The following is a 16,310-nucleotide window of genomic DNA, read 5'->3' as shown; positions in this document are numbered from 1 at the left end:
CTTTGCTGAATTTTGTGCCACATATGGCATAATTCATCAAACAACAGCCCCTTATACACCACAACAAAACGGTGTTGCCGAACGGAAAAATAGGACTTTCAAAGACATGATCAATTCTATGTTAAATAGCTCTGGGCTTCCACACAATTTGTGGGGTGAAGCTTTACTTACTGCAAATAAAATTTTGAATCGAATTCCACCTAAAACGAGAAAGGAGTCACCATATGAATTATGGAAAGGAAGAACCCCAACGTTTAAATTGCTTAAAGTGTGGGGTTGCCTGGCAAAAGTACAAGTCCCATTGCCAAAGAGAACAAAATTAGGGCCTAAAACTATAGATTGCGTTTTTATTGGTTTTGCATCTAATAGTTCAGCTTATAGATTCTTAGTTTTTCATTCCGAAGTCAATGATATACATGTCAATACTATTATAGAATCTATAAATGCAATATTTTTTGAGGATATATTTCCATACAAAATAGGCAAGTCTAATTTATTGAAAAAGAGATTACATGATGATGTATCTGAGGTCAATGATGAACCTAGAGAACATGATGATGGTTCATCCTTGTCTAGAGTTCAACAAGAAGAAGAACTTGAACCTAGAAGGAGTAAAAGGACAAAAATTCGAAAGGACTTTGGGCCTGATTTTGTGACCTTATTAACCGAGACAGAACCTCAATCATTCAAGGAGGCCATGTCCATTCCTGAAGCTCCATTTTGGAAGGATGCAGTTAACAGTGAGATAGATTCCATTATGCAAAATCATACATGGGAATTAGTCGATTTGCCCCTGGCAATAAGCCAATTGGGTACAAATGGATATTTAAGAAGAAATTAAAACCTGATGGTACAATTGACAAATATAAGGCTCGTTTGGTAGCTAAAGGATACCGTAAAAAACATGGTTTGAATTTCTTTGATACATACTCGCCTGTAACAAGAATTACGTCAATAAGACTGTTGATTGCTATAGCTGCACTCCATAACATGGAAATACATCAAATGGATGTAAAAACTGCATTCTTAAATGGAGACTTAGATGAGGAAATATATATGGAACAACCTGAGGGGTTTGTGGTTAAAGGTCAAGAACACAAAGTTTGTAAACTTGTTAAATCATTATATGGGCTTAAACAAGCTCCAAAGCAATCAAGGCATGAAAAATTTGACCATATTATGATAACACACGGTTTTAAGATAAACGAGTGTGATAAGTGTGTCTACACAAAAACTCAAAATAATGCTTGCGTTATGTTGTGTTTATATGTAGATGATATGCTTATAATGGGAACTAACAAAGAGATAATAAATTGGACAAATAAGATATTGAAATCAAGTTTCGATATGAAAGATCTTGGATTAGCTGATGTTATTCTTGGTGTAAAAATAAAAAGAAACCAAGAAGGATATATTCTTACACAGTCCCATTATATAGAAGCTACACTTAGAAAATATGGTCATTTGGAAAGTAAAGATGCAATTACTCCTTTTGATGCCAATAGCAAACTTAAGAGAAATAGAGGTGATGCTATATCTCAACGTGAATACTCACAAGTTATTGGAAGTCTTATGTACATTATGAACTGTACAAGGCCTGATATAGCATATTCAGTGAGTAGACTGAGTAGATATACATGCAATCCTGGGCATGATCATTGGGAAGCTTTAATTCGAGTATTGAGATACTTAAAGCATGCAATGAATTATGGATTGCATTATACAAGATATCTTCATGTGCTTGAAGGATTTACTGATGCGAATTGGATATCGGATAGTAATGATACAAAATCCACAAGTGGATATGTATTTACTTTGGGAGGAGCAGCAATATCTTGGAAATCTTCTAAACAAACATGCATAGCCCGATCAACTATGAAATCGGAATTTATAGCTCTCGATATGGCTGGAGGAGAAGCTGAGTGGCTAAGAGATTTTTTGGAGGATGTTCTCATATGGCCTAAACCTGTAACGGCAATATGTATACACTGTGATAGTTTAGCTGCACAATATCGAGCTAAAAATAGTGTATATAATGGGAAGTCTAGACAAATTAGACGAAGGCATAATACAATAAAGCAATGGCTCTCTAGTGGTGTAATTTCTATTGACTATGTTAAGTCAAAAGATAATATTGCGGATCCGCTTACTAAAGGTTTGTCTAGAGAGCAAGTTAAGCATATATCGAGGGGAATGGGTTTAAAGCCAATAGAGTAAAATGAAACTGCTAAACGGAAACTTAACCTAGTTGATTGAAGATCCCATGGTCTAGGTTCAATAGGCAAACTGGTTTGGCTAGTTTCAAGAAGAAACACACTTACATACCCATTCCTATGATGGAAGAAGTGTGCTGACTGCTGATGATGTAGGAAACATTAGTTTAATGATATTGATACTTGTAAATCAAGTGGAATAGTAGCAGCCTATTCTTAATCAATATCACCTATATGAGAGTAAATGTGGGGTCGCATTTATGAGAATTACATGGCTACAGTCTCTAAAGCTCTCATGAATCCAGGATTTGTTCAGGACCAAAAAGAACACAAACGTATGAATTTGTGATGTGTAAATGTGGCATATGTTTTGTTTATTGTCTTGGTTTACTGTGGAGATGAACAGTTCAAGATTTTATATTCATTGCGTAATCTAGTAAATCCGATAAGTATATACTAAGGTAGGTTCAAGTCCAAAAGACACTTCTCCTGATGTATGTCACATCTATTGTTTACTCTCGTATCTTAGTGTGTCTAGGACCAAAGAGTCGTCTCAAATGTGGGGTATTGTTGGAGTTTGAGATCCTCTTGTCCCACATTGGTCAATAATATTTTTTCACAAGCCTTTATATAAGCTTATTCCCTTTTCTTAGAATTAGAACTTGGACCATTTGGAAATGGATTGAAGACTTGGGCCTTACGGTTGTGTGGATTAGGCTTGAATATAATATAACCTAAATACAATTAATATTAATTAATCAAGACAAGGGCCTTGGGCCTTGGAATTTAAAATTAATCAGATTCATTAATTTTAATTTTCGGATTAAGTTTTTTAATTAATTTATTAATTAAAAAATGTTTTGATTAAAAGACACAGCTATGGATTAAGTTTTTTAATTAATTTATTAATTAAAAAACGTTTTGATTAAAAGACACAGCTATTAGAAAGAGTTGTACTTTTTGATTAAAAGACACAGCTATTAGAAAGAGTTGTGTGCTTTCAAATACATTGAACATGTATTTGAAAGGGTGTGAAACAGCCTATATATTTGCAATCACAGTATCCAAGTGATAATTATCTTTTCTTCCTCCTTATCTTCCGTACAAAATTTCCAGAGAGTAAACACACAAAGTAATTCGCTAGAGTTCTATAATCCAGTGCGGGTTGTAGAATTTGGTAGTTGTATCCTGGTCGAGTAGACGTTGTAGAACCACAAGCACAAGAGTGGGACGAAAATACTGTTCGAATGACATAGCTTTTACGCTAGCCTCTACCTTCTGTGATCAAGTTAGTATCATTGTATTGTTATATTAGTTTATGTATTTGTTGTATAATTTCATTCTGCACATCAAATATATTTGGTAAATAAAATATTAGAATTTCAAGTTCTGTTTATTTCTGTTATTTTTGTTTATTTCTGAATTGTTCTCCAACAGTAATTGATTTGGGTTTGACTCATTTTGTAATATATATACATGGATTATTGGAGCAAGCATCTTCTGTGCAACCGATCATACCTATGATCATTTTGTTCGAGGAATGGTTAGCTATGGTTATTTATTGGGCATTAGGGGATGTGATGCGGGCTCTGTTGGCTTATCGAACGTTCATGGTTTTTCAAGTGGGATGCACATTCAGTCGGGAAAGCTACGAGATCAGCCACTTCGCATACCAAATTTCACTGACCCACATTGCATCATTGGAGCTTCGAAAGATTGCCGAAGTTGTTGACGAGCATCATACACTGAGAGCATTACTTGTTAATATGGACATAGAAAATATGAACACACTCAAAGATCTTCCTTCTTTCTTGTTGGACATAGAAAATATGAGAGGATTAGCAAGACAATTGACAACACAAAGAGCTCGATGACAAGTGCAAATGCAAAGTTGACCAAATCCACACATAGTAGTGAACCAATTCAAGAAGATACTAGGAAACAATGCTTATGCGATCACCTGAAATTTTTTACGGGAAGCAGCATTTGACTTGGCTCGAGCAAACATACGGTCAGTAGGGGCAACAAAAGATGAGAATTGTGGGGAAGTTAATCAAACTGAGTAGACGAGAATGGTAGGGAAGTTAATCAAATTGAGTTGATGTCCGTACCATGGGAAGGGCAAGCATACAATTGTAAATGCAATATGCAACGATGCAAAACTTCTCTATGACTTTTATGTGGAGAGATTATCTGGAGCGAAAACAGAATATGTTCCCCATATAACTAATAGACAATATGTGGAGTAACTCAACTCCTTATAAGCAAGGTTCTAAAAAACGTTAGACGCTAGTCGGGATCTAGGTGGGCGCCTAGACGGATTTAGGTAAATTTCTTGTATATCTTGTAAATAAATGCATATTGACACTACATTGAACTTGTATATCATGTATCCAAATGTAAAAATAACGTGTTAAGTGATATAACAACTTCAATATGGCATCACTATACACGTGTTAAATGATATAACAACTTTCTAAAGATGTGTCATATTTTGTATATCTTATATCACTAGGCGGATTTAGGTAATCCTCCCAACCTTCAAGATGTGCATTGAACTTGTTATATTGTGGCTTCGTCAACGTATTTCATCGGTTTCATTGGACATGCATATTCATATTTAGTTGACTAATACATCATCTCTTTATTAATTAAAATACTAAATAACATAACTTAAATGGACAACAACTAAAAAAAAAGCAAAATACAAGAAGTAAAATACAAATTAACATAAGATAATAACTAATACTTAAACCCTTGAAAATGGATAAACATATTTAACACCAGACTCTCGATTCCACCGCTACAATAACTCTTGGGTATGAATATTATATTAATATTTAGAAAATAGATTTAAACTAAAGTAAAGGAAAAGACTTCAGACTTCGGATTCTTCACAGTAAGCGGCTAGAAGACGAAGCAACACCGACTCGACCTCTTCCTTATAAATGTCAAATCTCTTCTTCCAATCTCCTATTTTTGGATCAGGTTCTCCGATCTGCTAAAAGGCTCTTCGATTTATTCAATCAATCATCCATGTGTTTGGACGCCGGCGATGTTGCCGTGCAGAGACAGTGAGTTGCGACAGAGCCGGAGAGTTTCAGGTACCGCCCAGTGCCCGCCTAGGCCGCCCAGATACCTGCCTAGGCCGACCAACGACCGCCTAATTCTTTTCCCGATTTTTCTTCCGATTTTGGTTAAATCCCGACGGCTACTCATCGCCCAGCGCCTAGATCGATTTTTGGTACACTGCTTATAAATATTTGCATGGTTTTGTCATTCACTGGTGTAGGATTTTATCCTCACATTCTAACACGGACAAAAGTTATTTAAGTCAATAATGAAACTCTTTTATGGAGCTATTAATTATGATTTACATGTTAGAGTTCTCTTAATCTATCAACAAAAATTCCAACAAATTAATTAATAGATTAAGAGCCAATTGATTAAATTGACAGTAACATTATAACTGTGGAGAAAATCACTTCCCAAACACTAAGAATAGAGAGAAGTTACATTTGAGTGGCATATGCATGAATCAAAATGTTATATATATATATATATATGTATGTATATATATCGTGATGAATTGTCTTCTGATAGCTAGAGATGTCAAGATTTGAATTGTGACATTTTGTTTAAAGAAATGACGTGATATTATCTGGGGCATTTATCATATATATAGGTAACTGTTATAATCACTTTAAAAATCTCATTTTTCGCTCATGTATTTTTCTTTTTAAATATAAAAAATTTAGAGTATGAATAACAATTTCCATATATATATATATACTCGCGCACATCCAAATCCGATGGATATTTACTTGTTTGATGATCAACGGTTGCATGTCAAAATTAGCAAATGACTCTAGAACCCTTGCTTTTGGTAAACATTTTTCACCCCGCAGCTAATTATTGTAGTTAGGCTAAAAGTGTGATACACATATTAAACAGTTGTCCGGGATAAACAAACAAACTCCATAATGATTTTATATAAGAAATCATAGTTTAACATAATTGCGAATCCCTTATATAAACAGTCAAAATCAATGAAAAGTTATATAAAGATTATTTGTGTCTGTCAATCATGAGTTCAATTTATTTTAAATGTAATCTTTGATGTTTAAATTACAAAATACGGTCTAGCGGTATCCATTTTTATTTGTAAGTGAAAGATCTTAAATTCATTTTTCGTTAAACACGAATTTGAACCAAATTATTGCTAGCTCATTGCGAAGCTATCACTCTCTTCATTTTAGTGTGAACAATATCGTTTATTCAAATAAAAAAAATTACAAGTTCACAATTTAAATGTTGCCATCCTCAAACTATCCTTGTTCGTAAAGTATTGAGTTTGATGAATTTTTTTTTTTTAAGGGACTTGTTATTAGCATTTCAAAAATCTCAGTTGACACTTCAAACTTTCTATAATTATAAAGAAAAATACATTTATGAGGAGTATATAATGAAATTTTTGGGGTACTAATAACAATTCATTTTTAAATTGTGATGTTATTGAAAACTTGTACCCGAAAAAATCAGATCAAAAATGGTAAAAGATTGCCTTTTAACACATCCCACATTGCTTTGTCTGTAGATAACGTAGATTGCATGTCCCTTCACTCTTTAATTAGTTGCAATCCACTCAACTAATTAACCAGTACGGAGTTTTACTTTGCAACCATTAATTGAGAGAGGTTAACATTAATCCTTACACTAACTACATATTCTGCCAATGCATCAAGTACATCCTAGAAACAAAATTGAAGCTTAAATTTTATTTATTTATTTAAAAAAAAAAAAAAAAAGCACATGATTGAGGGTTTGACAATGATAATATAAACTTTATTTGGGAAAAGGGTCTACCGTCCTCTCCTTTTCTTTTCTCCTCCTCAACATTAAATTAGCATAGAAAGGTGGTAGCAAAACTGATATGACAGGTAGGAAGCCGAGAGATTTTTTAGTGTGTCGAGAACATTGTTCGGTACATCAATTATAATAATACAATTGGTTAAACATTTGAAAAAAAAAAATTTCAATCAATTGTATTATAATACTTGATGTATCGGGTTGTATTTCCAGCTCATTGAAATTTTTCTTGCAAGAACACAGACATTTTCAATTACTCTCTCTCTCTCATCTTTTCTCCAAAGATTTTATAGTGTAACCAAACCACCGTTTACACGATGCTATTACTCTATTAAATTCAAAGTTCTAAAAGATGTTAGGCACTAGTCGGGCGACGGGCTAGAGCCTAACTCCTAGACGGCTAGGCGGAGCCAAGAACCTAGGCGGAATAGGCAGATTTAAGTAAAGTTATTATATATTGTATAAATAAGTGTCTATTTATACTTAAAAAACCCACATAGTTATATTGGGATACATAAATTGCAAAATGAAATGATATATATATATATATATATGTATGTATTATAAAGTAACATATTGAAAACATGAGGAACAAGCGTATAATGAGTGTTCATCCAAATATTCAATAAGTTTCTTACATTTTATTGAAAAATTAAAGCGCAAAATGAAAATTATTTATTTATTATCTAAATGAGAGTCACAACCTAGGGGGTGCTTAGGCGGGTTAGACGGATGCCTAAGCGAGTCTAGACACACTTTCTTAATTTTCAAATGATTAGGGACTAATCAGGACAGTAGCCAGCCACCTAGCGCCTAGGCGAGGCCTAGGCAGTGCTAGGCAGGGATTTTTAGAACAGTGATTAAACTTATAACATGTGCAAACGTTCTTATATTAATATACTTAAGAACTCGAGCATGTCAATCATGTTATACACTCATCTTATAACACGTGAAATAATATACATCACATAATATTTTTAGAGATACTTAAACCTTTTTTTTTCTCTCAGCTTTCCTATAATGTGTGTGTGTGTGTGTGTGTGTGTGTGTGTGTGTGTGTGTATCTCTTTAGCAGATTAAATTTGATCAAGCTAAGCTGTCAAGAAAAATTGAGAAGTTTCTCTTTCTATCGGGTTCTTCATTTAACTGATCCATGCTTCCCCTTCGCACCCTTCTCCTCTATCTCCTCCTCCTCCTCTTATTCCACCATGCCATTGAGAATTCCTCATCACCTTATTTCCACCATTCTTTGCCTCTCTCTCCTCTTCTTGTTCTTGTTTCATGAATATTTCCACAACTACTCCAAGATTTCCACCACAAACATTCACAAAGAAAGCATAAGATCTTATTCATCATCGCTTTCTCATCATCATCATCAGCGTCGCCCTAATACGATCAGCAGAAAAGTGTTAGCAAGCAAATTTGACTTCACGTCATTTGTACATCCTCACCAACAACGCCAAAGGTCATCAAAAACTTCGCCGGATGATCATCATCACATGCAAGCACAATCGGAGCCCTCGGCCGATGATCCGACGGAGATTGATCCACGTTATGGTGTTGAAAAGCGACGTGTTCCCACCGGTCCAAACCCCTTGCACCATTGATCATATCAGCTTTAATTTCTCAGGTGATCAAGTACTGTACATGAAGTGAAGGAAAGATAAATATACAGAAAAAGAAAGATTTATACTAATATTATTGAAGCGTTTATTATTACTTACATATGATGGTTTCCCCACTATTTCAATTTTTCTTGTCGAGAAAACAGTGAACCATAATGTAGGAGCTTGAGGGGTAATTTTTTCGTGTACTTAAAATATGATCATGTGATATTATTTTCTATTTAGATTATGATATGTAGATTTGTTTTTTTTAATTATTATTAATTTACTTTAAAAATAAGATATATTAATTATTTTGTCAACTCTTATTATATAGAATAATACACTACGTATTTATATTCCACGTAGTTATAAATTTTAAAGAGTTGTTTTGATATAAATTTATCGAGTTCTTGGGGGTTGTACATACATGTATGAAGGGATGGTCGACGGTCGACACTATAATTGTTTTCATAATGAAAAGGAAGAATGAATTAATACTCCAATTTATGGGCATGATTACTATGATATCTTGTAAATGTTTTTACAATTTTACGTAAATCGATCGATTGCAAGGAAACATGAGTAGCTGTGACGGCACGGCACGGCACGCTTTGAGAAGATGTTTGTCTAGCATTTGCTAGATAGATTTTTAGTGTGTCCGTAATACAGGATATGTATATCACATGTCATTATACAAGTTAAAGAACATTTGAAAATATAACTTTCCTCTACTTATATAATGACAATATCGTATACCACCCGTGTTCCGGATACAATAAAAAATTTCTCTATTTGCTATAGCTAACACCATCCATAACCATTAATTAAGACATAATTAATTAATAAATGAGGTTGGTTAGTGTGAAAGCTTTTTCTTTCTTTGCATTGCAGATTGATTAAGCTCTGCATTGTAGGTCGACCAACATGCGATGGGTTTGGTGCTACTTAATTGCCACACCTCTTTTAGAATTTGGATACACCGACTCATCACGGTACATTAATGTCATCATGAATACTAAGGTCATCTCCAACCGAAGAGGATCAAAGGACTCCTTTAGCCCTATAGTTTTGCAAGAAATTATATTTTAATGAACAGTGTTAGGCCATATTTTATGTTATCTCCAACCGAAGGGGCAAAAGGGCAATAGGCCAAACATAGCCCTTGGACAAAAAATCATCTCCAATCAAGGGGGGGCAAAGGGTCATAGGCCAAACATAATTTATTATTTTAATTAAATTAAACAACCATATTAAAATAAGATTTTCAGACATATTTTGAGTGTCACTTGTCGCCAAATGAATAAGTCTCTGGATTTCTTATCTTTATATAATCTCAATAATTTTTTGGATAGGATTTCGAGTAACACGTGTCGTTAACGTGAGTAACTCTCCAGATTTCTTATTTTTATGTAATCTCAAAAATTTTTCGAATAAGATTTCGAGTGACACGTGTCGCTAAAGTAAGTAACTCCCAGATTTCTTATCTTTATGTAATCTTAATAATTTTTTCGGATAGGATTTCGAGTGCCACGTGTCGAGATGTAATTGGTTGTGCAAATTTTAGATAGGATTCTTATCTACGTGACACTTCTTATCTTCAACTTTCATGTTGTAGGAATGGTATAGGTATTTATAGGAAAAACAATTAGATTTTTTTTATTTATAAAATTCGTCCCAAAAAAAAAAAATTTCAAATTCCAACGGTAACCTGACGGCAGCATGACGTTAGCTAGCCGTTGCTAGCTAGCATCATGCTAACCCCAGGTAGCCGTTGGCATTCAAATTGGCTGAGCTGGATGGCTAGCAAAATGTCAAGCTTGACATTCTAGAGCTGGAAGGCTGGCAAAATGTCAAGCTTGACATTCTAGCATTAGAGGGCTGGGCTGGATGGCTGGCTGGAAATGGCCAACCTGCTAGCCTGATTTGGGGGTTTGGGCCCACAAACCCTTTGGCCTAGCCATCAATTAGAGACGATTTTTGTGTCATTCCGAGCTATTTTTAGCCCTATGGCCCTTTGGCCCTTTGGCTGGGTCGGTTGGAGATGGCCTAATAGGTTGGCATCATGAATCTGTATGTATGTACAAATAAAGTTCGAGTGTCCTAGTGCATTATATAAATTTGGAATGTAAAACTAAAACATCCGCATCTCTAACAACAATTAAGCTTTATCCCACTAAGTAGGGACGGTTATACTAATCCTAGAACGTCACTGCGTTCAGTTTTGTGTCAAGTCTTCTGTTAAGACTAAGTACTCCATATATTTTTTTAAAGTTTCTTTTCAAGTCTTCCTAAATCTTGCTCTACCCGTTTTGCCCTAAACATATGTCTCATAATTGCATCTTCTAACCGAAACATCATCGATTATAAACCGATATGTGCAAATGTATTAGTGCACTAATATAAAAGGGAAATGTTATTGGCACTTCAAAAATCTCATTCTACACTCCTCACAAGTGTATTTTTTTTTTCAACTGTAAAAAGTTTGGAGTGTAGAATGTGATTTTTGAAGTGTCAATAACAATTCCCATATAAAAATTAAAAAAATACTAATCGGTGATCACAACTAACGTTTCACATCATCAATCTGTTTCAAGAATCCACTTTTATGATGGGGTAAAAGCACAATGTATCTCTCAACATGCCCTTAGAATTCCTGTTTACCATTATTATTATTTGGGCAAATTAAGCTCGACACATAAAATCGATTTTCCATTTTTTGTTATTATTAAAGAATATTTGCTACATATAGACGTGCTTGGATCAAATATATTCTTCTTGCGTGCTAGACAAGCTAGGTATAGTTAGTTATTTATTTCATTGTTAGTAATCTAGCTAGTAAGTAGGTACGTTATACTTAATTTTGCGTTCGATGCACTTGTACTCGTATTAAGATTCAAATGTGCAAGATTTGAATCCCAATTATCTGATTCATTTGAGACGAGAAACGCTACATATTTTCAATCATTCACCTATAATTTATGAATATAACATAAATTTAAAATTGTGTAAAATCATTAGACTCAATCTATGAGTCAAGATCTTGAACTCTATAATTTTCACAAATGATTGACATGGAATACGTAAATAAATACCTTGATAATGCCGTTAAATGTCGTCTACAATCTCTATCTTGAGCGATCCATAGACCTGTCATAGATGTGGAAGAAATTAGGATCTCTCTAACCTTACTTGCACGTTAAAACCTTAAAATGTGTTTTTCGTTAATGTACACATTAAATGAGTATGTGCACTATTATAAGGAGAGATGACCCGTTTCCATCAACCAGACCATGCATACAAACGCAATAATGGCCTCCCACTCATGGCTTTCGCCACCCACGTTTCAAAGGGTCTGCCGACTTTCTCTATTTACTTCTCCAATTATATTAGGAATAAACATTTTCTGAACTTGATTTTGTCAACGTTGCCCCAACCATATTAAGAATAAACATTTCATCTGAGGTATTTCTGTTAACGATTCAGAAAATTGATAAAATTATCCATCATGAACCATTTCTGGGAAGGTGATTAATTGCGAAAGACGAATAGGTGTATGTTTTGCAAACCTAATCCAGATTAAGTCAACTTACAACTTCAAACTGACAAGTAACAATAATACAATTTAATACAGCTACATATCGATAGAAGATTGTGACACATATAATTGTTTAGAAATGTTTTTAGAATGACTAAAAACGGTTTCATTGAAAATATTTTTAGGTTCCAAAACACTTGAAGTGCACTTAAAATGCTATTCAGGATTCACTAGTAATTTTATCAAGGATTGGCTCCAATAACATTTTTATCAAAAACGTTTTCAGTTATTTTAAAAACACTTTTAAACACGTGTCTATACAACACAAGAAAAATCACGACTAAATTAATTAATAATCAAAACCAAAACACACATTTAGAGAATAATAGGAAGCAAACAAATTATATTCAACAAGTTCCCCCCACCTTCCACCGGCCACAACTAATTCAAACAAAATAATTAAACTAATATACCATTTCTTATATAAACCCAAGGCGGTACAGGTTTAAATTCAATGATCTTAATATAATCAATTATATTTCACAACATGGTTCGTCCAATACCAGAGGTTGCAACCAACAACTTCGCCTCAATGCCGCTAGCAATCATCTTGTTCGTCTCAGTCTCTGCCCTTGTAGCTTTATGTGCCAAAGCCAACCATGTACGCCGCCGTGCCTCGCCCGTAAAACAAACTAAGTCGCCCCCGGCGGCACCTAAGCAACTTGTGGCCAGCCTCAGCAACAAGGCAATTCCACTCGTCTCCAAAAATAAAGGGGAAGAAGTTGAAGCAGTGGATGATGGGTTTGGAGAAGGAGGGGTGTGGCAGAGGTCAATTTTGATGGGAGAAAAGTGCCAGCCACCTGAATTTTCAGGTGTGATATATTATGATGAGTGTGGAAAACAGCTTTCTGAGCTGCCACCAAGGTCACCTAGGGTCGCCAGTCCCTTGCCAAACTTTTTCTCTCCTGCGGCTAGAGATATGCGACCTTGCTAGCTATAGGTGATCAATTTAAATCCTATATGTACAGTACCATATATATGTTTGATATGCTATAAGAAACTCAAACTTTATTGGTGTTTCAACTTTATATTTGCACATTTTGACAGCTTCATTCTTTAGTTGAACTGTGTAGGATTGGAGATTGAAGACGATAGAGGCATGAATGGGAACTTGGTGGAGGCGGCTAAGCAGCTAAGTAGAAGATTTAGAAGTTTTGTATGTCGTTGGCACTTGGATCCTCCGTGGCTGATGCCGTTTTTGGAGGTGGAGACGGAGCCACAGAGTCGATGATTTCTTGTGATGGCAAGTAGAGATCTTTTTTCTTTTCGATGGATTTTTCCACCTTGGAAATTTTCAAATCAAAAGGTTTTTTCAGAAGTCCATGTTTGTCATATTTTCTTTTTCTTGTTGGTTCATACTACATCTATGTATTACTTTTTAATGGTTGGGAATGAAATTCATCTTTAACGATATAAAAAAACTGTGTAAGATTATTTCCTATCTGTATGATATCAACAGCATCGGGAATGTGTGAAATGTAATAAAACCATTTATTATGGTAAACATGTTTTTTTTCCTTTTAAACAGTAAGTTTAAATGTCAAAATGGTCTCTGCGTTTTGTTCTATAGCCAATTTAGTCTATGTGCTTTCAATTTGGCAAAATTACTATCCGTGTTTACATCTATTAGCTAATTCAAAATAATTCATTTAAAGACCGTTAAAATTAACATGTGCATGACATATAAAAGAATAAAAACGTAATTTTAATATGAAGGAATGACCGAATCCGTATTATTAATTCTATCCGAGTTGCCAGACAAAACCCGTTAAAAATAGGGAGATGTGCACATGGAACCCAAGTATCATCCATTGATGATGGCAAGTAAAATGTCTCTAACAAATTCACCCTTCTCTCTGATGCTCACTCATAAAAACCAGCTCCCACCCTTCTTCTGTCTGTCTCACCTACTTTGACTCCTCCAATGGCTTTGCTTCTCCTTCCTAACTCCTTCTCTTTGTCCCTTCTTCGAAACCCTACTGCTCCGCCGACAGGACATACAACAAGAAGAACAAGACACCGGTTTCTCGCATTGGCAGCGTCTTCCTCGGACTCGGAGGATGACAAGAATAATGCTTCTTCTCAGAAGTCAACCAAGTTGGTCACTTTCTTGGGGAAAGGTGGGTCCGGAAAGACCACCTCCGCCGTTTTCGCCGCCCAGGTATCTCTGTAATGTGTGTCTGAGTTAAAACTAAAGAAACCAACGATGCCCAATTTAACGTTAATGTGAAATTTTGTTGGAATTATGGTTGTGGGCAAAGTTTTAATCGTGAAAAGATTGAATTTTTTTAATGATTTGAATGGTTTTCAATTGGGAAATTTGACCACCAAGCATATGAATTTAGCTGATTGATTATATGTTGGGTTTTTCAGCATTTTGCAACGGCAGGGTTTAGCACATGCTTGGTGATACACACACAAGATCCCACTGCTGAGTTCCTTCTTAACCGAAAAATCGGAACTTCTCCTACATTGTGCAGCCCCAATCTTTCTGCTCTTAGATTTGAAACCACCAAAGTATGTTTTCGGAATCCCGTTTTTCGCATTTTCCCTTCCAATAATTAATGTATGTCAAGAAATATGCTGCAAGTTACCAAGACCCAAATTGGATCTTTCTTGATAATGTAGATGCTTCTAGGACCTTTGAAACAGCTAAAGCAAGCGGATGCGCGCCTTAATATGACGCAAGGAGTTCTCGAAGGGGTAGGTATGTAACATCGGTTGAGGGGTTTAGTTACACATTAATGGTCTATCTGTGGGGGGGGATTGATGATGCTTCTGTCTTTTCGATTGAGCAGATTGTCGGAGAAGAGCTTGGGGTGCTCCCTGGGATGGATCCTATTTTTTCCGCATTAGCGCTTGAGAGGCTTGTTCAATTCTTTAGGAATGTGGCACAAAGATACCGCAACGAAGATAATTTTGATGTAATAATATATGATGGTATGAGCTCTGAGGAAATGCTGCGGATGATTGGTGCAGCTAGAAAAGCAAGGTCAATGAACACATCCCACACGCGCGCGCTCACACACGCACATGAACAAACATTCATATATTGACATGAATCACATGATCTGTGCATAGGTTGTACTTGAAATACGTGCGGAACACGGCTGAGAAAACTGACCTTGGGAGGTTTGCCGGCCCTTCAGTTCTGAGACTTGTGGACGAAGCCATGAGTATAAGCAGCAGTACACCTCGTCTCAATGGGAAAATGAGTGCCGAAATATGGGACAGTCTGGAACAAATGTTGGAGGTAAGTATCAGCCTATTTCCTGTAACTGCAGTTTGTTTGTAAATCCAATGAGATCCTGCAATTGTTATGTGTTGCGCAGAGAGGGTCATCTGCTTTCTCAGAACCTGAAAAATTTGGCTGCTTCCTAGTGATTGACCCAGACAACCCAGTGTCTGTTCATGCTGCATTACGCTATTGGGGTTGCACAATCCAAGCTGGTGCACAGGTTTCCGGAGCCTTTGCTATTGCTTCACGACATAAAAACACAGAATCAGAGGAAAGACTCAAGAAAAACTTTTCACCCTTGCCTTTTGCTAGCATTCCAAATATTTCCTTGGGTTCCCCTCTAGATTGGAATGCGATCATACAGGACACGTTAAGTGAAAGTGCACGAAATCTGCTTTCTATGACAGCAAGTGGCAGTGGTAACCTAACGCCCTCAGTAAAGTTTGATGCAGCCAGAAAATCAGTAACCCTTTTCATGCCAGGTTTTGACAAGTCAGAGATCAAGCTATACCAAGTATGCTGATAACCATTTTCATTTTACTATTGTGCTCAATTTTTTTTATGGCCTTTGACGTGCACATCTTCGGCATCTTTGGTGTGATATTGAACATACAAAAATCTGTGAAATGCAGTATAGGGGAGGATCTGAGTTGCTGGTGGAAGCAGGGGATCAAAGACGCGTAATTCATCTGCCTTCGAAAATTCAAGGGAAGGTTGGAGGTGCCAAGTTCATGGACAGAAATCTTGTAATCACAATGCGATAGCGTATTCAAGTCCTAATGATTTCG

At 35.6% G+C, this 16,310-nt stretch overlaps 1 protein-coding gene across 1 annotated transcript; it reads left to right on the top strand.

Annotated features, from left to right (window-relative positions):
• The first annotated feature begins 14,086 nt into the window (after positions 1-14,086).
• Positions 14,087-16,291, top strand: LOC137737667 (uncharacterized protein At1g26090, chloroplastic). Its single transcript, XM_068477209.1, has 7 exons — positions 14,087-14,445; positions 14,658-14,801; positions 14,913-14,987; positions 15,083-15,276; positions 15,366-15,537; positions 15,617-16,036; positions 16,155-16,291. The coding sequence occupies exons 1-7, from the start codon at positions 14,209-14,211 to the stop codon at positions 16,284-16,286; spliced, it is 1,374 nt and encodes a 457-aa protein (XP_068333310.1). The 5' UTR covers positions 14,087-14,208; the 3' UTR covers positions 16,287-16,291.
• Positions 16,292-16,310: the final 19 nt, after the last annotated feature.

The sequence above is a fragment of the Pyrus communis genome, chromosome 6, assembly GCF_963583255.1.
Source record: "Pyrus communis chromosome 6, drPyrComm1.1, whole genome shotgun sequence".
NCBI lineage: Eukaryota > Viridiplantae > Streptophyta > Magnoliopsida > Rosales > Rosaceae > Pyrus > Pyrus communis.
The sequence above is the reverse complement of the archived record's forward strand: the minus strand, read 5'-3'. Positions and strand labels throughout refer to the sequence as shown.